The sequence below is a fragment of the Lepidothrix coronata genome, unplaced genomic scaffold (assembly GCF_001604755.1).
Source record: "Lepidothrix coronata isolate B3197 unplaced genomic scaffold, Lepidothrix_coronata-1.0 Scaffold7, whole genome shotgun sequence".
Lineage (NCBI taxonomy): Eukaryota > Metazoa > Chordata > Aves > Passeriformes > Pipridae > Lepidothrix > Lepidothrix coronata.
In genome coordinates this window covers 8866929-8890638 of record NW_016690187.1, presented here as the reverse complement: position 1 = coordinate 8890638, position 23710 = coordinate 8866929, and the positions used below count along the sequence as shown (strand labels likewise).

At 37.7% G+C, this 23710-nt stretch overlaps 1 protein-coding gene across 2 annotated transcripts; it reads right to left on the bottom strand.

The window, feature by feature from the left end:
* Positions 1 to 1597: 1597 nt before the first annotated feature.
* Positions 1598 to 23691, bottom strand: CIR1 (corepressor interacting with RBPJ, 1). Of its 2 annotated transcripts, none has more exons than XM_017837070.1 (10): positions 23504 to 23691; positions 22760 to 22854; positions 22155 to 22228; positions 21202 to 21215; positions 21051 to 21106; positions 20646 to 20694; positions 20321 to 20438; positions 6324 to 6430; positions 4805 to 4890; positions 1598 to 3183 (listed from the first exon to the last, which is right to left on the bottom strand). In XM_017837070.1, the coding sequence occupies exons 1-10, from the start codon at positions 23573 to 23575 to the stop codon at positions 2460 to 2462; spliced, it is 1395 nt and encodes a 464-aa protein (XP_017692559.1). In that variant the 5' UTR covers positions 23576 to 23691; the 3' UTR covers positions 1598 to 2459. The 2 variants fall into 2 exon arrangements, with proteins under 2 accessions (XP_017692559.1, XP_017692567.1); XM_017837078.1 differs by lacking the exon at positions 23504 to 23691 and adding an exon at positions 23355 to 23448.
* Positions 23692 to 23710: the final 19 nt, after the last annotated feature.

Below are 23710 nucleotides of genomic sequence, written 5' to 3'. Positions count from 1 at the left end.
GCCCGCCGGGCCGCGCAGCAGGAGCGGCCCGGCAGAGCCGCCCTCCCGCCCGCCCCGGGGGAGCCGGCGGCCCGCGCTCCGGCGCCGGGCAGTCCCGGCCGCTGCGCTCCCCGCCAGGCTGTGGGAGCCGCCGCACGGCGCCGCGGCCCCCGCCGCCCAGCCCCGCACAGGGTTAACCCTATTCCGCGGCTTGTACGAAGATAAATAAATAAATAACTCTAGCTAGAGCTGCTCTTACCGCCATCCGCGAACCGACAGCACCTCCTGCCGGGCCCCGCCGGCTCTGCCGAGCGCTCGGCCCGGGCCGGCGTGTCCCGCTTTTCTCTGGGCCGGGCGGGGCCGGGCGCGCGCAGCCGGCCCGCACCGCGGGCGGGGCCGTCGGGCCCGCCCGGGCACAGCGGCCAAACAGGGCCCCGACCATGCCCCTTCTAACCCACCGGCGCTGCCCGCTGCACCCCTGCCAGGCCCCAGCGTGGCGAAGGCGGCCTGTCCGTCCCGCAGCCGGGGGCTCTGAGGGTCGCTCTCGTAGCGGTGAGGGGACACAAACCGGCCTAGGGAAGGTACCGAGAGCAGTGATCCCGTTCCTCTACAGCCGCACCAGCCTTCCCCCGGCAGGCTCACTGGTTTGTTTCAAAACTCTTCCACACGTAGTCTTTGTTACATCCAAAATGTCATGATTCTTCTGCCAGTCTTTTCCCATGCGAAAAGCCAGGATGCACATAGCACACAGTTTAACTACATGGAGAGGAATGCAGAGCCCACAAAAAAGCCTAATGCTGTGGTTATCGAGCGGTCCATCGTTCTTCAGGTGGGAGTCAGTTGCATTGTGGTTGGCAGATTCCTGTGCCAAACACAAAAGAACGAGAGAGCGCCCAAAGCAAAATACAGTTCTTTGGAGCAGAGGCACCTTCCAGTACTTACTGGTTATTCTTCCTATCTTTCATGCTGCACTTAAAATGTTCTACCAGAGTACGCCTTTTCCTCTGTCACATAACTCCATCCTCTCTTACAAAGAAGGATAATAAATCCTTTGCAAGAGGTTTTGTTTAGATTGCCAAAACAGGCATTTTGGCAGTTTTCTCCTGTCCTTTCTACATCAGAGCTTCGACACACACATCGATATGGGGAGGGGGGGTGACTCTATTGCAGGGGAGTCACCACTGCTGTGCATGCTCTTTAACTCCCAGCTACTTCAGCAAGAACGCCTGGAGCAACCTAATGCAACACACTGAAAAGGTGACATCCTTTAATGGTTCACCCTTTCAAACTCTTCACATGCACTTAGACGATAAGCCAGGTCACTTTCACCATGTATTATTATACTCTGTGCGATGCTGAAAATCTTCTGAGTGACCATTTTAAGAAGTAGAAGTGGCCTGGTAATAAAAGATAGTCCCATTTGTCCTGTGAGTGAGGAGGATAAGAAAGTTGCTGGAATACTGAGCACAGTGACTCCTTTTCACATGTCCACTAATGAACGTACTTCCATCTGCCATCCTAAAAGGGCAGAGAAACCTTTCCTTTGCAATAAAAACCTTGTGAAGTGTTGCCTTGTGCATTTGTACTGATTTCAGAACTCTGGAGAAGAAGGCAATTATTAATGGTTTTAAAGAATAAGGTATTTTATTATGGAAGTTCATCTTCATAGCAGTGTATGCAGAAAATGACAATCATTAAAAACACAGGAAGTTTGTTTCATGAAAACAAAAGGATGACTATTTACATTAACTTTCTACCACAAACAAGAAAATACCTGAAACAGTTGAGGCAGTAAATATTCTTTTCATGTCTTGAGAGATTATTGAACAAAAACTTGACATTGTACTGACACATACCAACAGGGGTTCAAGATGTTTAGATAGCCCTGACCAAGCTGTACACTGCGGGAGGCCAAAAAATGTTGGCTACACACTTATGTGAACTATGTCTCTGTGCTCTGTTGTTCTAACTCATGAAATTGATCTCTTACAGGGAACTTTAGGAAAAATGCTTCAGTATGAAAAAAACAAAACCCTCTACAAGACAATGCTTTGATATCTGAAGCAGTGATTTTATCCAGAACTATCTCAAATGTTTATTAGCAGTTACCATATCTCAGGGCTCCTCCTGATTTACTCTCTACTTCCCCTCACAGTTGTGTCTAAACAGAAATCACCACTGACAATCCAAGAGTATCACATACTGCTTTGAAATATTTTAAAACCCTAAAATCAGGTCTATGAATTACTGCATGTATAGAAGGGGTATTTGCCAATAAGCATATTTAGATAGTAAGAAAAATACCATAACATTTATACCTAATTTACAAATATTCCAACATGATAGAATTGATGGTGTTGGTTTTATGTAGGAAATGCTAGTTACAGAGGTTGGAAAATGAAAAGCAGTATGTAATTGAGCCCTTGTTAAAGGTATTCATCAAAACCCAGAGACATTCTTGTTTGCACCTGTCCTCTATACTATCTATTTTTTTTCCTCTCTCTGCTTCTGCTTCTACTGCGTCTGCTCCTTTCTCTGTGTTCCACTTTACTGCACTTGTCCCCATAGCCTTCTCTACATTTTTTTTTCTCTCTGTGTACATCTGTGCTGGGGCTTCTGGTTTCATTTCTCCGGTGCCGCTCTTCACCAGGGCTTTGACTTGGACTTTTTCTTATGTGCCTTTGCCTGGAACTGCTATGACTTGTGCAAGGGCTTCTCCTGCTCCCCTCATTCATGCTTTGGTTTCTACTGTCCCTCTCCTTTCTTTCACTCTCTCTTGTGTTGGTGCTATGGTATCTGCTTTTGGACTTTCTTTCCTCCTCACAGGAGTTCCATTTGTTGTTCTCTGCAGAACTATCTTGCTTTAAAAGCCTGTACTTCTCCCTGTCTTTGTCCTTGTTACCGTGACTACTGGAGAGATCTTCATAAAGTTTTTCCTTCCTCATCTTTGCCTTTCCTTCTGAATCACTGCTGCTGCTAGCCTCTGAAAACTTGTCTTTTTTTCTTTTCTTAGAATCTGTCTTCTTTTGTGCTGCTTTATCTCTGCTGTCAGTCTCGCTATCACTGCTGCTTACTGAAGTCTCACTGGAGGATGAGGAAGATGATCTCGTCTTATGTTTCTTGTGTTTACTTTTGCTTTTTTTCTTTTGCTTTTTCTTCTTTCTGTCTTTCTTTTTCTTTTTCTTCTCTAGACGATCCAACTTCCTTTTATTTTCAAAATAAAAGAGTAGCACAATCAATGTGTTAAGATATCCTAAATTACAAAGCTGTTTTCTTTTAAAATTCACCACTTCTGATGACCAACCCAAATGCACTCTTTTCCATATAAATATGTTGAATTCCTTTCCTCTTTTAGCAAAGTATTATTTTAAAACCTCCACTCTGACATTACCCATAGTAAGTAATCCACAGCTGCTCCCTCGAAACAAGAGTAATATGATTCTTTAATTCTTTAATTTTAAGGTCAATTTTGGCCTTGTAACTATGAATAAATACATTCAGTAGTCCTTTTTTTTTCCCTGTCTGGCTGCTCTGAAAAGTTTCGAAAATCATTGCTGCTTTTGTTTGTGCATTTTAAAAAGAGATTTTGAAAATGAAAAAATGCAATTAGTATTCAGTTTCAATAATAATGAAAACTGAGACTCCAAAGCCTATATCTCTGAGTTCTCCAGGAAAATAATACAGATATTTTCAGTTATCTCTTCTGCCACAACTAGAAGTTTACATTTTCTATATGTAAATACAATCCATCGTGCACATGCATTCACTGCTATTTTACTATTTTCACATAGTTTTTATTTTGCTTTTTGTGTTTATTCTAAAAAAAACCAGTGACTGAATAGTGAAACTGCTTTCAGTGTATTAAAAAAAATCCCTTCAGATTAGTGAAATCTAAAGGAGCCACATATTTACTAAACTTCAACTTTCAAAATATAAAGGATTATAAAAATTTCAATGTGTTGGGCCAGCAGAAGTTCAAACAAAATACCATTTTAAATGACTCAAAGTACATACACATTCCTTATTTAAAAGGAACATAAAATATGACAACTATTTTCAAAGAAGTATTTACTACATATGTGAATACCATATGTACCTACTTACTTATGTACCTTAGCCATTCACCTTCCTCCACTCCTCCCACTCCTTGTATATATGACATCTTTTAACCTTAAAAGACCATTTTAACTGTATGCCTGTATGCAGTAGTAGGTATTTCTGACTTGAATAATTTTCAGGTTATTTCAAGATAGCATTGCAAATTAACAGAGAAAAGAAAAACGCAAGTCATGTGACATACAAAATCAGTTGGATAAAAGCAAAGCATGGAAAACCTCATTAACTCAGACCCTCAGGGGGCAGAGAGCTGCAAACCCTGACCCGAGCACAGGGTGGAGCTGGGTCAACCTTGGCCTTGGGGTGCAAGGTCACATTCAGTTCAACCACATGGCAGAAGATAAACTTTGTCAAATTGTAAACCATTAAAAAAGAACACAGAATTTTTAATCACAGAAGAAGACACTGTAAAAAATGGAGTGCAGAATAATATTTTAAAATAGCAACTGACAGCATCTTCAATGAGCCAATTATTATTTCAGTGTATCTGTTAAATTGGAAATGAGTTCCAGTACAAAGACATCAAAATAAAACAAACAGATGAAAAAAAAAATCATGCTGCATAATGCTATTTGTGGTCAAGTGTATGTTAAACCAAGCTAATTTTTTTGGAACTGATAGTGCTGAATGGCACCAAAGAGTTACAGTGCCAGTCATGGAGTCACAACTACAGGTGATACAGAACTTCTCCACTAGGTACCACACCTACCTTAAAAGTTTCTGTTTTTGTTTGGTTGACAGTGATTTTAAAAATTCAACTTCTGGATCATCATCTCCTTCACTTGCAACAAACTCCTAGAAGAATGCAATAAGACATTAAGTTATTATATATAAAAATAATATCTTCATTCAGATTTCTGTTTTAAAAGTGATGCCTCTATGTACCTTATTTTTGCAGACACAAATACCCTTTATTACTAAGTCAGCTTGAGACTCTTTCTAAAGAGCAGCATACCCACTACAGAGTGAAAAACCCTGACATTCTGTCTCAAAGCTGAGTAGGTGTTATAATGTGGGGGTTACACAACGAGTTATTAGTAACATATGAAAAAAGCCCTGCTAGGGAAAGAAACATTTCTAGAATAGTTAATAAAAATGAGCCGATTTTGGAGCCCACGGTTCCCCAGGATAAGTCACTCCGTTGTTATCATGCTTGGATGAATAGGCAAGATGCTAGTCCTGCTCGAACTCAGAGTAATTTAAGCAAATTACTTTTCTGTCTCGGTTTAGTCATTAGGAAAATGGGTATTAACACATCTACTTCACTGTTGTGTTATTAGTCTTTAAATGTTCATAAAGTGTTCTAGCAATGCAAAATACTGTAATCATATAATCTACATACAGTAACGCAATCAGCAAAGCATAACTACTTTGAAGACCCTGAATTCCTCAAATTATGTGCATCTGGTACACTACAGTTCTTCAGAGTGATGTTTTTAATTTTAGTCACATTCAGAAGGGAAAAGAGGAAATAAAGATTAAAAACCTTTTCCAAAGAAACCCCTGCACACCTAGCATAAAGCAAACATACTGGTATCACCATGATTCACTTAACAGTGCCCATATGCTACATTTTTGGGCTACGTAGCTTTTTTAAAGGCAAAGGTAGGAGACACAATGAATTGCTGATTTAATGAAGAGCTCAATACCAGCTTGTAGTCATCCCCTCTTTACTAGGGGTCTGACTATTCTGCCATATGAACAAAGGTTATTTCAAGGAGTGTATATTAATTTTTCACTTCACATTTTTGTTAAATCACCTCAATTAGAAATACACTTTGTGCAGACTAAGTAAAGGTAATTGAATATTTTCACTCCCAGAAATAATAACTGAAACAACAGTGAATCAAGTAAAAAAAAACCTCTTTCAGATATAGCATTCCTGGCAGTAATTATTTGTGCATATGGCCTCAAACTTCATCCAAAAGCTAGCACTGCATCAGAAGGATGCAGCAAAACCCCTAACCACACCTTCAAGAAAAATTCAATTTCTATTCACCCACAGCAGGGATTTAATTTATTATACGTGCTTTTAAAAGAAGTCATTTATGATTCACCGTTCTGACAGAAACAAAGCTGGAAAACTGTAAGTTTATGGACATTTTTCTACTAGTATAGCTATTCAGCTTTACTATGGATATGCATATTTGAAAACATTAAGTAACAATTCACAAGCAATCACATTTAGATTTATAGACATTTTCAGCTTACTGGTAAAAAGGTATTACCTGTGATGGATCATTTGCGGTCAAGTTTCTCCCCAGTACATTTTGTTTCAGTGCAAACCCACTGTTTCTCATCTCCGCTATTAGCTCCGAGGGGTGCATTGATGGCCCTGTTCACAAAAATCACAGTTTGAATGTATCATTTATATCTCTCTACCTTTTTTGGACTCCACAGTAGGAATTCAGTTGAAGCTTTGTTAAGTAAAATCACAGCTGAATCAAGTCAATAATCTTCTGCTGAGCAAATAATCAGATATGATTTTCTAAAACAGCAGTCTGAAGATTCAGAATGGAAAATAATTGCATTTTTCTTTAAGTACAAGGGAATTCTCTTATGTAACTTTGTCATGTTGAAAACAATATATTTAGGTAAGTCTAGTAATATATTTTTATTATAGTAAAAAAGCCCAGGAAACCTAAATAGAGCGCATTAAGTAAGACTTTTAGCTGCCTCCTTTCCCTTAAAACAATGGGAAAATGCACTTCTAATATGTCACTAGTAACACATTTTTCATAATGACACAAATATTTGAACTTCAATGTAAAAAGTAACATCAGATACATAGTATACTTATGGAATATAAATACATGAAAAAAAATCTATGTCCTTACTTATTCTAGAGACTGCCAAATATGCCGAGTCTCTAGACTGTTACCTCCTCAGAGAGTTCTGTTTTTATTAGCTTAAAAACTATGCTATATATTCCATTGGAGTAGGTGTTTGGGATTAAGCACATGCTTGCTTTCTTTGCAAACATCTAACAAGTAGTACAATACAGAATGTATTGTGTATCATTCAGACTTGACTGCATAATTTATAAACCCTGTAACTCACTCTTAATGCTTTAATTGAATCCCCATGATCACCAAAACTTCATGTACTTGTCTGATAAGGTACTTTTTCTTCACCCTAAACATTCACTCTTGTTAGGTCACTTTCAGTAAATTTCCTTCCCAGTTCCTTGCTAACCTGACTGTCAATGAACCAGCACTCCTGTGTAAGAGAAATCTATATTAGGAGGAATGTATAAGAGAGCATGGAGCACATGATTACTACCACTGCAGTAAACTACTGTAAATTATAAGATTAACTAGTCTTATGAAACATACTGATCCTGTTTTGTGGTTTTAAGAGTTTTTTAGTTGTGGAGATTGACAAAACTCTTAGATTTTTAACACAGACAAGTATGGAAAGTAAAGGAGATTTTCACTATGGAATATATAGGGAAAGTAATACAGCACTTTCTCAAAAAATGTCAACTTCTTAGTTTTCCCATATAATACATCCCCTTGCAGAAATGAGCAGGCCTACAAGTAAAGCAGGAAGGAAGAAAACAAAACTTTGAAAATGGTTTAAGGAACCCTTGCATTACTTTTTTTTTGCACAAGTTCTTTATTTTGTCAGGCAAAAGAATTTTTTAATGAGATACCTTTTAGTCTTTCCTTGAGTTTACATTTTTTTAAGTAAGGTGTTATTCCCCATTCCCCCATATACTTTACCAAAAATGCTTTTTCTTTTTACTGATTACAGTGTAATTGTAAACTGACAATTAATTAATGTATATTGGCTCCAGTGTCTACATCTTCGTGTATTTCAAATTTAAAACCTTGTTCCGCTTGCCCAAATCTACTCTGGCTGGAACAGAAACCAATATTAGATAGACACCTAAACACAGAATTTGGTACCAGAAGATGCCTTGATTTGAAAAGTTCACATAAACCAGCCATAGACTTCAGTCAAATACCTTTTATGAGGAAGCTAAATGGAGACAAAGCATAAAGTCATGAAAGAAGATTTCACCATACCAAAGGGACACTTTAACAGTTGAAGGCTGGAATACCCCTATTATTCAAAGTCAGTAAGAGCCACTGCCTTACGAAGTAACTTAACTAACTCCTTAGGTATTCCCCTTCAGTGTCTCAGCATTTTACACATTTTGATGTGTTTCTGATACTTAATTATTCTCATTACTGTGTTTAGATAAATAGAGAAATACACCTTGTCCAAATTTATAGAGGTTTGCAAAAGAACTAAGACAGAAGCCCTAACCTTGTGTTTCCATACGAGGATTATGGACAGAATTGAGACCAGAGAGGCCTGAAGGCGTATAAGCCTTCAAAATCACATTTCAAAATTAGTTTCTAGACAAAAACCTTTCTAGTATTCTTTGTGCATAACACTGGAAAGAGGTAAGCAAAATAACTTCCTCTTTTACACAAAAAGTTTATAATGAATGCCCAACACTATTGATTTCTGTGCATTTGTGCCCAGTGGATGTCTGTGTGCTGTAGCACACAGATCCATAGAAGTGAACCAAGAGACCTGCCAGAGTGGCTGCCCAAGCTGGGATCCAACATACTTGGGAGTTATCTTCCATGTACTTTTTAGAGGTGAAATCAGCACTAGGTTTAAAAACCAAAAACACGGGTAAGCTTAGAAGGAAAGTAAGCCAGGATAAAAATAAATTTATTTGATTTCTGTTTCCTTGTATATTAATGATGTCAAAGAGACACTCATAGCTCCACCTACAATATTTTAGTTGCATCGCAGTTTTACCATGACAAGGACAGTTGCCAAACTGCCATTATTCCTGTTTTGTGGACGTATACAAGCTACATGCAATGCACCTACAGAAACTCGAACTGACGTGGTTTATGAAATAAATTATTCCTGTTTTGGTCTCCCTCACAGTTGTGAGGGCAACAGTAACTTAAGTTCAGCCTAGCTTGTGAGAAGACGCAAGAATCTCCATTAAGCTTTTCTAAGTACATTATTTCTACTGTAACTAAAGGTTTTAGAAAACACTAGGAAATGAGATTCAGAAAATAAACCAACCCCATAAGTGGAAGCAGAGTCAAAATACAGTCCTATTTCACAACCCTTCTCTGTGCAGACTCCAGCCAGGCATGACACAGGCAGCTGTCTACAACGTTGATTATGGAGGACACCTCTTGCACCATGGCATATTTGCAGTTTTAAAAACATTAACGTTTTGAGAGGATGACAGAGGTGAACTTGCTCACACTTTTTTTTTAACAGCTAATGCTGCTGAGCTTCTCAGAAGTGCTGCTGCCCAATGACAGCAAGACAGCTGTAGGGACACTAGAGAGAAAACAATCTCTGATCTGGGAAGTCTAAAGAGACTGTTTTCTACCTGGTTACAAGTCCAGGTTGAGAAGTTCAATTAAGACATTATATTTGACAATGGCTGCACAGTTTAATAGCAAACTTCTATTACTATCTACTTTCTGCAACATGAGAATGAAGAAAGCGTTTATTCTCATAATTAAATTCCTTTGCATGGAATCAAAGGAATCTAATGCTTGGTGACTTTCTTTTCCCATCCATACCTCAACAGATCACTTTTGATTTATATTTTAATGATGTTGATAAGCAGATCTGATTTTCTTTGAAATATCAGTGACAGATTGAGGTCTCCCAGGATTCCTGGGCAGAACTATTTTATGTGCCAGCCTTGAAGCTTGTAACATACTTCTTTTTGGGATGCTTGTTCACAGAGTCTTAAAAGGTGTAGATGCCTATATCTGTGAGCAAACAATCACATTCCCATTTCTACACTATAAAATTAAATAGGGGATTTCCCCTGGCTAACAAGACAGACAAAAACTGTAAAAGAACTCCAAAACACTGAACCTCACTTAACAAAGGTTTGAAAACCTCAGAAGTGTCCTTGCCTTCCCTATTAAGCAGTTAAAGTCTAAACCTCAAAGCCACCAGTATACTGGCTGGCAGAGGACCTCTTCCTTTGTTTGGTGTGAATTGATTGTGGATTCCTGCTTGTTGGAGATGTGACTGTGCCCAGTGTGAGGAAACCTGGTTTGCCTGGTAACCCAAAGAGGTAAATCTTTTCAGCCTGTCTTTGGCTTATGACTACACTTATGTCATCACCCTTCAAGACTGTCAGACAAAACCGTACTAGGAGTATCTGATAGCCATATGTAACAATTAAGTCATCAGCTGTAAAACAGACAGTAAAACTGAGCTGAGAGGCTCTCAGTTGGCTAAAATCTTTGGCTATGATGATAGCTACTTATTCTTGAACAGCACCCATCAACTTGCAAAGAATCGCTCCTACGCCACCAATGGCCTCATATACACATTCCTTATGGGCTTGAGACAACCTGTGAAGAAGCTACCTTTGTGATCTCATGCAGGTGAAATCATCTAGAGATGATAGTGTGCCATGAGCTGGTAGAACTTGAGATATAGGAACCCTGTAAAAATAGCTGATTGCTACAACTTCTGACAACTAGTCTCTCAGCATTCTTTCATCAGCAAACTAAAAATAAGTTCAAAGTTACAATCTGTTTCTTATTCTTTCTGAAACAAGTCAAATACAGTACCTTGCTATTTTTGAACATGACTGTCAAGCTTATTTTCTGAAATTTGCATTTTGATAGGAAAAAAAAAGAGAAAAAAAAATCTTTAAAACTTTTCCAGATGACACTTGGTTAAAACTAATACATTTATCTGCTTAAAAAAATGCCTGGTCTTGGAAAAGCTTTTTGCCATATAGTGTAATTAACTGCTTGTGAATATGATATTTATTTTTAAGCCTTAGGACAAATGACAACTTGTTACATTTTGTACAGTTACAGGTACTTAAAATTATATTAAGAGCTTGCACAAAAAAGGCTCCATAGTTGAAGACCTACCAAAGGATTTTTAAAATATTTTTTCATTGCTATTATAATTCTCAAGAAACAGTGTTGCCAAGCAAATAGGTTAGTTTCTTCCTGCTTCTTACTTCCCACAGAAGTTTTTGCTGCATTAATTCTCTCTGTTATCTTCTGCTTAAGATATTATTTAAGGGTAAAATTCAGATAGCTTAGTTGACTCAAAGAGCTGGGGCACAAAATCTAGAAAAATCAAACCATTCACTGAAGTGTGAAAAGAAGGACTTGAGTCTTCACAAAGTACAACCCAAGTGCAACCTTAGTTTGACAGCTGTTGGTGCAACCTTATAATACTTGTATAATTAAATAAACAGAAGAGATGTAAATAATTTTTTTCTCAGGCCTATATGAGCATCAATTATAGTGGATTGCAGAAGGCTATTGTATTAGAATTTCTATAACATACTGTAAATTTGCCTTTTTTTAGAACGAAGATCACTCCAATTTCTCATCACACAACTGAGATCAATTTAACAGAATCAGTTCTGCTTCTACTAAGCAACCAGGAGGGGAATAGAATTCTGGATTTCAATTACTTAAGAGCCTACCTTAGAGCAAGCACTCCCACTCTGCATTACTACCTCCCTCCTGTCCCAGAAACAAGAGAAACCTGTAGCTGCGATTAGTTTTCTATCCTGTCTGTACTTCCCTTGAAGCTACAAATGCAGAGTGTATGTAACACCATGTTGTTGCCAGAAGTCTCCTCTAAGAGGCACAGGCACAGGTCTGTCCTTAGGAGAGCAATGCCAGCTCTAACACACTATCCAGCAGGCCTCCCTTAGAGTGTGTAAAGCACATTTTTCAAATTATCCAATATAAGGAAACAGTATGCTAAAACGTCTTTTCATAACAACTGTGATTAAATACTACTTTTTCTGCTACACTTTCCGTGGTAGTAAGGACAGACCACAATGGTATGATTGCCAGTATCACCAATAGCAGTTTTACTTCCATCTATTCATGATGCATAGTATTGACAGTATTTGCCCAATTTATTGATAAAAACTTCCACTACTGTCACCAGTGCAGATGAGCAAACTGAATTATTCTTTGCAATCAACTAAGTTTTAAATGGATTTTTATTGTGGAATATGTAAGGAAAGCAAAGACATAAGAACCAGTAATATTGTAACCATTATTCCCACCCGTGGAACGGGAAATTACAGTAAGTTGTACTTACATAGTAGCTGCAGCTATGGAACTATATAATATTTAAAATCCTTTCCAACCTAGGCCATTCTATGTATTGTCATGAAATGAAATAGAAAGCTCTATGCAAAGATTACTGGAAAAGGTAGTAGATTCTTCATGGTGTCATTTTAATCACAACTACTTATTTTTATTATGTGACTAACACATCTGTTCTAGAACAAGCAGCAGCCACAAGTATCGAGGCCATGTTGCTGAGAACACAGCTGCGCTGGGCAGGGCACATCTCAAGGATGAAGGACCACCGCCTCCCTAAAATCTTGCTTTATGGTGAACTTGCCACTGGCTGCTGCAAGAGAGGAGCCCCGAAGAGAAGATACAAGGACTCCCTGAAACAACATCTCAGCCTTGGCCATATTGATCACCATAATTGGTCTACTCTGGCCTCCAATCGGGAGCTCTGGAGACACACCATCTATAACGCTGCTGATGCCTTTGAGAACGCCTGCAGGATCACCCTTGAGGAGAAAAGACAACGCAGAAAGAATCGTGCCTTGCAGAATATACCACCTAAGGAGTCTTTCTGCTGTGCCTTTTGCAACTGGATGTGCCTGTCTCGTATTGGCCTTTTTAGCCACCAATGCGCTTGTAACAAACGTGGGTAGAGCCCTTCCCAAATCTTCGTTCGTGAAGCCTGGCCGTGATGATGATGATGATGACGACGACTTACTTTTATTTTAACTAATGCTCATTTTGTGTATCATCAAAAGAGAATATTTAGAATAGGGCTTCTCTAGAGCTTCCTCTTCCTGAGAATGTGTTCTGGCATGGGACACCTTTTAGCTTACAGATGTGATCATTTTAATCTAAAATTATCACCATCATCACACCATCAGATTTCTCCTGACTTGGTAATAGAGAGACAATTTACATGAACATAAATGTAAACCAAGCACACTTGTGTACCTGCTGTCAATTAGCCAGTATACGTCACACTCGGTATACTCCACAGGACCATGTTTAAAAATTAATTTATGAATCACGGACAAAATACTCTCAAGGCTTCCCCTTTATTACTACATATTTTTTGTTAACAAAGTAGGCCTAAGGCATGTTGTCTTCATCTTTTTTAATATGTAGCTTGGACCACATGAGGCCATAACTCTTCCAAACTGAAATTTGATTTTATACATAACAGTGATTCTAAAGCCATGCTTTGCTGTGAAAAGTAAATAAAAAATACGCAGGGAGTACACAAACACATCTTTCACATTAACTAGGTTTTAGAAAACCATTCTGCTGGTGGGTTTTAGTCTAGCACATAATCATATGAAGGATGAATACACTCTGAATTGAGAATGTTGCCTCTCTGGGTGGTAGCAAAGACATAACATATCACACAATGCTTTTCAGGTTTTGCTTTAGAAGAGAAACTAACTTTAATATTAGCATAGACAGTTTTGTCAATGCATCCATACACTTTTTTGTTCTGTCCACAGAGTTTCATATGGTAATTTTTATATGGCTTAAAAAGAAATTGAACAAAAAATGAAAAAAAATTACAGAATGAGCTTAATCATGCAGCATAGTCTGTGAACTTTTATTGTGGTTGTGATAGAGATAAGAGTAGACACTTATTTTATATAAAGGATAAAGAACTATTATCAAAACTATGTGATCATGACACAGAGTAAATTTATGCTGCCTCCACTACTTCAGAATTGATCATCTTTTACTGATAATTTTTCTATCTATTTCAGAGATGACTGCATTTAGACCATTATTACACTTCAAAGCAACTGCTGCAGTTGGCATTGACTGAAATCAATGACTAAAACCTCTAGCTTTTAATTAGCTCTTCTTCAGAGGGCCTGCAGTTTAACTGTATTTAACACTTTAGCACAGAATTTCAGTGTAATTTGCCATGCTTTTGTCATATAGTATTTCAGAGAAACTTGAGTTTCCTTTTTACTTTTTTGGAATAGTAAAAACCATTTAACATTATCAAACTGCTATAGGAATCCATATTTATTGCTTAAATGCTAAGCACAAGACTTCTAATAGAAATCTGTATTTTATGCATTCACACCAAATACAGAGGCTTCTGAAGCATAAATGGAGGATTATTCTAAAATGTGACAGTTCTTAAACTATGTGAAGATTTAGTTAAGGTTCCTACTGTTAACAATCAAAGGTCTCAGCTGCAGATCGTGAAGGAAGGTTTCACACACTGTATGTTTCTACAGATGACCATTTATACAAATATTCACCGTTAACATATTCAAATAGCTTTTGTTTGTTATTATAGATTCAAGAGAACATTTAAATAAATTCCTGCATTCTCAATACAATGCAGACCTTTATCTGTTGGGAAACAAAAACCATGTTTGTCACCGAAAAACTGCAGTGAGATGTAGACATAATGTAAAATAGACCTAGATTTCCTTTTTTGCTGTCTCTGCATGACTGATAATCTAAATCATCACCATGGAAAGGTATCTTACCCAAAAGCTAAAGATTAGTTGAACACACTAAGTGACAGATGGATGGAAACCACAACCACTATTAGTTTAGGGGTACTCAGGTGATGAAAAGAGAGAACACAAACTGTAGGAGCTGCTAATGGGTCTTTGGAAGGGGGTACCTGCATAGATATACCTGGAGTTTCTTTATCTTGGTAGACCATAAGACACTAGATACACATACATGTTGCTCCACTACAGTTTTACCATTGTGTGCCTGAATTTTCCACAAAGTGCTAAGCACTTTACAGTACTTTCTTCTCAGTAATTTCACTGCACGGATCACATGTGAGCTCTAAGCCATTCAAGTCAGCTCTAAGACATTCAAAGCAGTCCATAGCAGAGAAGGATGCCCAGCACTCACCAGGCTCAGCTTTCATAGGCCAAGAGCAAAAGAACAGTTTTTAATGTTACCATCTCACATTTAACTATGCTATTCATACAATTATTTCCCCATTTGAGACACCAGCCTTACTTCCTACTTCATAAGAAAGTATAAGAGTCAGAGTGAGTTCTTTGTTCTAAAAAATATTTATTATATAAGAAGAGTTATAAGCATTCAAGCTCTCATAGCTTTTTAGTAATCCCACCCCCCACACCTGCCTAAACCATCATTGAACAAGACATTGTTGCAGGCAAGAAGAGGGGGGGAAAAAAAAAAAAGGTATTCAGTTTGTCCTAACTTTACCTGACCAAGAAAGCTGAAGGAAATTTTGAAGTAAAATAATAGTATTACTTCAAAACATTTTGCACAGAACACGTAATAATCTCTGTTCTAATCAAGTCAAAGCTTTTCAGAATTCACAAAAAAAGCACTGAAAACCACAAAAACAACAGATGCTGCTGGTTAACGATAAAAATGGATTGTAAAAACGGGCAAGCTTTGAGATGCTAGTGATCTGGGGTTTTTTGCTGGTTTGTATTACATATTGCATACATGCATATATACACAGTGGCATGTAAAGTCAGAAGTACAATGGATATTTTCATCTTGTCTGAACTTTGAAAGTTAGGATTCTATCAGTAAAACACCCCGTAAATCAGTTTAGCCCAAAAAAGCATTTTGATTGCCTAATTTAGCTTTGTAAAGGAGAAGTAAATCTTCTAAGTTGGTCTCTGTAAGCCTCACAGCTGGAACATCCTAACACTACTTTGCAGTTTCCAGTGATCAAAGTAAGTTACTTTATATCTAAAATGAAGAATTTCATAATGGAAATAATGCAACACCAGGGGGTGCAGTTATCATGAAATAATTACACTCCTGGGAGATTACAGACAAGGCTGTACCCCAGGGGTGTGATTATCCCATGATAACCACATCCACTGAAATTGCCTTATTGCAAAAATAATCTCTAGTCACTGGTGAGATATTATTCAATAGGTGCTTTTTTTAATGGTAAGATTATTATTTTTTTTGTATGAATTACTACTAGATTAGTAAAATGGTCCCAGAAGCAAAATAACCAAGCCACCATGCCTAAGTTAAGGCATTGATTGTAATTATTTTTGTTTGCTGGAGCACTGCAATGTATGTCAGATCTTGAAAGACAGCAATATACAGTTCTGTGCCACAGAGATGCTTTGCCCTGCAGCAGTTCCACCAGAGGAAACTGAAGTCTGTGACCGGTCTTTGCACATGAGATATTCAACACTGAATCCAAAACAGCAATTTCCAATCAGTTTTATGTGCCAAGAGGAAGATTAAAATGTAGTCTTCACATAAGATTCAAAGAAAACTATCCTTCTGCTGAAATGAATCACAGCTTACAGAATTTATAGGAAAGAAAAAGCCTATATTGGTTATGATGTGGGAAAAAATAAAAATCTATCTAGTCAATCAATTTCCTTAAAGGGAAAGAGAAGAACTATAGATAAAGCAACTACATCAGACATAGGAGTTTCACTTTCATTTATTTGTACTCAAACAAACTCTGATGCCGAAAAAATAATCCAAGTCCAAATAAGACATTTTGTTTTGCTCTTTCTGAAGCAGGAAAAAATTAGAACAAAACACAAGCTGAACTTGTATCAAGGCCTGACAGAAGTCTCTGACAGGGAAGCCAGACCATTTCTTAAAACCTATTTCTGCAGAAATTAGTGATGTCCTTAGAATATCAGGATCCAGCACCATGAGACCAAGTATTCCCAAGCACTGATTGCTTAGAGATTCGTTACCAGCCAGGATGCTTTGTTGTACACAGACCAGAGTCTGTGCTGATGCATGCTGTGCTCTAACAAGGGAGAGTATTTTTGAAGTTTGAAGAATCCTAACCTAAATTTAGATAGTGTAACTACCACGCACTGCCTAAAAAAATTATTCTGTTCAATTTGCGTGAAAAGGGTGCAAGAACAACTTCTATTAGGATGAAAAGAGTATAAATCAGAAGCAATGAAGTGCTGCCAGGTAAATAACTTCAGAGCAATAGAGCTTTATCCACTGACTTTATAAAACATTTCAAAGATTTTCTCTTAAAAAACAAAGTTTCAGTGATTTATAATGTAAATTTGGTTCTTCTAATACAATTAATTTCACAAACTAATTGGAATCCTTATATATTGACTACAGTACTGAAATTTTATTCTGGTTTCACTTTTATTCCTCATTATATCTGTATTTCTCAGCTGTACCCTTTCATTCATGAGACAATATTTATATTTCAATTTCCTGAAAAACAAGCTAGAAACAAGCTTCCAGTTACCTCCTAAATATGGAAATACTTCCTGACTTTTGAAAGTGCTCTAATAATTTAGCACAACGTTTTTCAACTCTTTGAGAGCTCATTGCAAATGTATTCTTACACATTTAGCTATTAAAAAGCCCAGTCAAGTAAGTTTAATACACATATCTGCTTTATACTACAAGCAACCACTTGCTATCCTTGAAATCCCTATTCATTGCTCTGTTTAGAGGCATGTGTTTTCCTCTACATTTTAGAAACTAACAGACAGCTTCAGGAAAATTGTACTAACTTTATCTGACCTTAGAAGCCAAGTAGTTTTGTACTTTTTTTTTTTTTCTGGTGCTGACAATCACAATAAATGAAAAACTGTTTACATGCTTTTTACCAGTTTTCTAAGCATGAGGAGACACACACTTGTGACACGTGGAGGGAGGTGCCAGTGGGAAGCAATTCACATGCAATTCAACTTGCTTCAAGTGCAAGGAGTTCTTTAAACCTCATCAGCAGTTCACAAAACACAGGACACAGGTTCCATAAAAGGATGATCTCATAAAAAGTCTCTGTCCTTTACAAAGTACTATTTTCTAGAGTTCCAGTCAGTCTAAAGAACAGTGTGGCAAAAGATGTTTTTGCAGTAGTATAAAATAATAAAAAATAATCAGTAATTCAGTCTAGAGACAAAGAAGCAGCTTAGGAGTGCATGCAATGATTGATAAAGAGAAGCAGGAAGAAGCAGAGCTTGAGGAGATGTGTTTGCACAGAGGAACAGATGAAGGTTCTTGGAGGTGGAAATAGATGCAGCAGAGCTCACTGCAGATCTGCAGCACTGTAACAACCAAGGAGAATACTCAGCAATGCAAAGATAATTACTTACTCCCATCTCAGCCAACACATGGGATGGTGTCAGGCTTTTGATTAAAAATCCCACTTTTTTTTTTTTTAATGTGTGACATAAGCTTTAACATGCCACATGGATGAATTATGAGTCTTAAGAAAAGCAGTGAATTCAAGAACTTATGTTCTCATGTAACTGTAGTGCTTCATTTACACACATGGAATTTCCAGAAGTCAAAGGAGTGTAACTTAACTTGCTATTAAATCAGATGAAGTTTTAGAAGTTGATGAAAGGATTGTATTACTGAGGTTAAAAAAAGCAGAAAACCTTTCATCTGATGATGTAATTAATATTACCACCTTCTCAAAGCCTTGTATTTGCTATTAAATCAATTTTAAATTGTTTTGAACTTTACCTACAGAGTTTTTACATAGTCTCCCTGAAAGAAAGAGAAAGTAGCAGTATCATTACAGCTGACTATTCAAACCCAAGAACAGTGTCTCACAAATTATATATACAAATCCTGATCTGTCGCCCACCCCTATTCCCTGAAATCCTTCCTCAGCCTACAATCAGCATAGCACACCGTCTTCTAAGTTCCAGAGTTGAAAATGAGAGGGCAGTGGTGCAGTGTGAGAACATCTAAGTAGTTTCACATCACTTTCCTTCATGCAAAATTCATCATATATGCAAAATCCTCTCTTTAGGCTTAGAAAGATAGTTTAAAAAGCAATCTGGAGGACATCTTTCCAAGCGGGAAACACCCACAGCAGTCAAACGTTGCCTACACCTACATAGTTAGCTCATAAGGTTTGAAAGAAGCAGTTCATCTTCTACTGGCACTGCAATGTGTCTGTATTACACTGTGCTGAATAATAAGGAGTCCACATTCAGGTTTGTGCAAGCATGTACAAATACTTTTTGCTTTCTCAACAAAACACTCCTAAAATTTACATGTCATTTGAACTGGGGGGGGGTGGGAGTGAGTTCTGTAGCACAGAAGGATATCTGACATGCAAGAGCTACAATGCTCTAAGCACAATTTTTTCTAAGGCAAGAAAATGATTTAATATTATAACCTATTGAATAGAAAGGCTGAGCAAGTCAACTACAGGATGAGTAATGTGATGGCATAATCACCAGACAATGCCTAAAAGAAGAGTAAGAAACACCATTTCCTTTAACTCAAGTCTTCCAGGCTCCATCTCAAAGAAACTATATATCTAAGTGACCTAACTCTGAAAACCAAGATTGTAGCCTAAATACTACATAAAATTGTTATAACCTCAACAAAGATAGAAGAAAACCTGATGCTATCAAGTGTGCCACTGTAATGGTATCCCTGCAAAATCCAAGATACAACACATGGCTTTAAAGCAACAGTACAGCAAGGCTGAAGACTCCCCCATGCTACCTAATGTTTCTTTAATGTGCCACAATTCTAAGAATCTTGAAAGTGTTACAGACTTGGGTCAACTCACAGAAAACGAAGTACTGTAGGCAAAAAAAACCCCACCTCAATTTGAATGCTCATATCCACTTCTTTAAACCTTATCTAACACTAAATGATGTGTGACTTCAAGAAACAGGAAAACTAATAGAAGAAAAAATTGTAGTTCAAGAAGCAACAAGAAGCCAGCTGAAAGGAAACCAGGCGTTTGGAAATCCACTTACAGAAGCACAACTACATAAAAAAAATCCCACAAACCTCTCCTTTTACCAAGTGATTAATAAAGATATAGTGATATATTCCAGCTTTTTCATGCAGTTTGCTTGAATTTGAACCGAGACAGTCTGACAATCCATTCATTTTTTTTGGTGACACAAATTTTTCCATTCTGATATAAAAAGTCTCATTGCAGCTTCTCAATTTTTGCCACAGACAGGATCAAAGCAACAGTCATTATGGAGTCTTTTTAAATGTGTTATTAATCTAAAAATTAGGTCCCTGCAATTTGAAATAATTAACTCAAAATTGTGGATCCTACATTTGGAATTAACTGTTTTCCTCATTTCATCAACTCTTTGAAATATAAAATTAAACCTCCTAAATTAAACGTGATGAGTTCCCCCCAAGTGTCTAAGCAGCACATTTAAAAGACATTCACTGCCTACCTGAACCATCACTGGAGACTGAACTCGCATTAATTCCAGAAAGGCCAAATAAGGGACATTCTCGATCAGTGTTTATATGACCCCACTTGTGGCATTTGATACACCTCACATTCCGCACCTAAAGGGAAAAAACCAGTTGACACAATTTAGCTAAAAATACAACCTAAAATTTACAGAAATATCTGCATTATTAGGCATAAGAGAAGCTTTTAAACTCACTGAGAAACAGACGACAAAATTAAGAGAGTCCATCTGAATGTTCTGCAGTTACATAACATTTGAAACAAACTCAAGACATCCACAGAGTGAAATTTATGTAACTTGCCTGGATACCAAATGGCTGATCTCTGATATTCATATCATCCTTAGCATATCTGTTACACAAACACAAAAGAAAACAAATACTCAATTCAGTGTTATTTAAAAAAAAAATTACACAAAACTAACTTGTTGTTAAGTTTATGTCCATTTCAGAGATATAATTCTTGTAAATATTGTTTTTAATGTATTTTCAAATATGGATGTAAAAGTGAAAAAAAACCCCAAAGCTGAGCAAGGAAATAGTTCCAGGTTTGCAGGTTTTACTAATTAAATGTCAGGACATGAAAAGATCACACAAGTGACCTGTTCAAAAATAAAATAGAGAAAAAAAAAGGAAAAAGAGGAAAAAGATATAAAAGGTAAGTAAGAAGAAAAAAAAACTTATTCAGATAAAATCCAGAAATCTTACTTTTCTCGAGGGGCAACTTTTTGCCATTCGAATTTGTATTCAGTTTCTCCTTCTTGCTATAAAACAGAAAACATGGTAAGTTTGATTTTTTTTTTAGAATATGTTTTAAGTAAGTGGGAAGAAAACTTAAAGAAATGATTTAATGAAATACCTCTTTTGTTTCCTCTTTGAATTTTCAGAAATCATGCAAAGAAAAGAAATGATATGTTAATTATGTATGTAAAATACAGGTGGTGTCTAAGCTGAAGACAAAACATTTTATGGTTTATACTTATCAATAGTGCAAATACTCAGAAAGCAGCTTTATTTAAATAGAGTGCACTTAAAACAATCAGTCTCTAGTATACAATTGTAAATCCTCTGAACCCAGAATCATCTTCTAAAATTATACTGATTTGTCATACAAGTAAAAAATTTTAAATATATTTTTCCAAGAGTAGTAACAATACTTAAAATATTTTTTAAAAGTTTAGCAGGTACTTAGCAACTTCTGTTTATGACAGTACTACATAGGCATGGTCAGATCGCCCAGAGACAGGTCAGGCAGCCCTTTTGACTAGAGAATCTCAGTATTTATTACTTATATAACTTCTGCAAATTAAATTTTTGCGCTGCTATTTCCTATGTTTGACAAGTAACAAACTGAATTATGGGCATAACTTTTAAACTAAAGCAACCTGCTATTTCTACAAAGCAGAGTAGGCCAAAATACAGGTTTGTGTTGTCCAAGTCATTGCCTTGGTAAGGCCTAGTCTTCCCCATCCAACAGCTTTATAATTGGCTAAAGAAATAGCCTTGGTCAAGGACAGAATTTATGCTTTTTCCTGGAAGGATATTTTATCTGTTTTTCCCCTTCACACTGAACTATTGCTTAAAAAACCCTCAACCATTCTCTTTGAAAGAAATTAAAGAAGTGTGAGATCAAAATTATTACATACTACATATATGTCCACATATTCCCACAGGAAGAACTAAAATAATAATACCTCCTAGCATTACCTCACCATGAACATGTTACTTTAAAATAAAAAACATTGTGCTTATTTCTTCAGAAGGTTTTTAGTTTTGCAGTACTGTCTGCTCAGAATCAGGAAACCACAGTACCTTTCTTTGCTCCAGGTGGGGCTTCATACATGAAATTAAGACCATTCTTCACACGCTCATCACCCATAAGCAACCTAAATAAAAAGGGCAGAGCCTGAGGTGTTACACACAAAACAGTCACACCCATATCATTTACTAAAGCAAAAAAAACCATGCAGTATGAAATTGTTGTAACTGGCATTTTTTCATTTCTTAATGTAAGTAACAAAAGCTGAGTATCAAAAGAGAGACCAGACCTGACAGACCAGTCAATCTTTTTGCATGCTCCATAGCGTACCAAAAATCATACATTTCAATCACAACTGAAACGTAACCCTGTGTCCACAGAATTAAGAACACAGATTTCTATGTGATACAAATGTATAACTACACAAGGTTTTTTGCTGTTCTGTGCAACATATTTTGCAACTAATTAGAAGACAAACGCAGGCCACTTTAAAGAAGTTCCTGTGACCTCTGCTTCATCAGACAGCACTTTATGAGTCACTATCTTCTCCTCCTACTACTGTCAACAGGAGTTCAAATTGCTCACAGTAAAATGGCCTTCACTACCATGAAAACAAGAAACAGCAGGAAGAAGTTTGTGATCTTATGCCAGTTCTCACCTATTATCATAGGATTCCTGTTCTTTCAAATACTGTTGCATTAATTCTTCTTGTTTCTTCTTATCATATGATATTTTCTGTTCTGCCATCCATACCTAATTAAAACAATTAGGTTTCCATTTTAAACAAATACAAAAACTATCGAAAAATACATTAATGTATAAAACCTCAACTGGCGTAATCTATACTTAACAAGGGAAGACTACCATTCTAATCACATAAAATACATTATTTTAATCCAGTATTGCAACTCCCCACAAGCAGTAATTTTGAGAAACTGCAACTCCCAACAAGGTTTACAAACTGAAAAGAGAAAATTTGGTAACTCAAAGAGAAAAGTCAGCTCAGAAAACACCCTGAGCATGTCACTGGAGTCACTCCATCACCGAAGTCCACCAGACCCCAAACCCCAGGTTCTCTCGGAAGTCTAGGACACAGTTCTGGGGAGGAGAGACCTGTTGGTTAGGTGTGAAATATGGACGAAACACGGGCGCAATCGTGACAGGTGGTTTTCTGTACGGCGTACGGTGCCTATTTATCCTGAGGATCAGGTGTTGAAAAGCTGGAGCCAGGAAAACGCGACAGTCCTACACACCTGTGGACACGAAAACCCGAAGTTTCAAGTATTTCCTATTTTCCCTGCTCCCTCCTTTCTCTTTGCCCCAGCCCCGGTCCCATCCCAGGACGCCGACGAGGCTCGCTCGTGCCGCTGCGGTGCCGGGAGCCCGTCACAACCCCCCTCACCTTTTTGATGTTAGACTTGGAGGCGGGGTGAAAATCCTTCTTGCACATGAAGTTGGCGAACGACTTCCCCATGGCGGCGGCGGGCAGGGAGCGAGGAAGTCACCAGCTCCCCCACGGACACAGGGAGAGGAGCAGGGACAGGGCTTGGGACGACGCTCCGGGGCCGCCTCGGCCGGGCCTTCCGGGTCGGCGGGCGGGTCTTCCGCG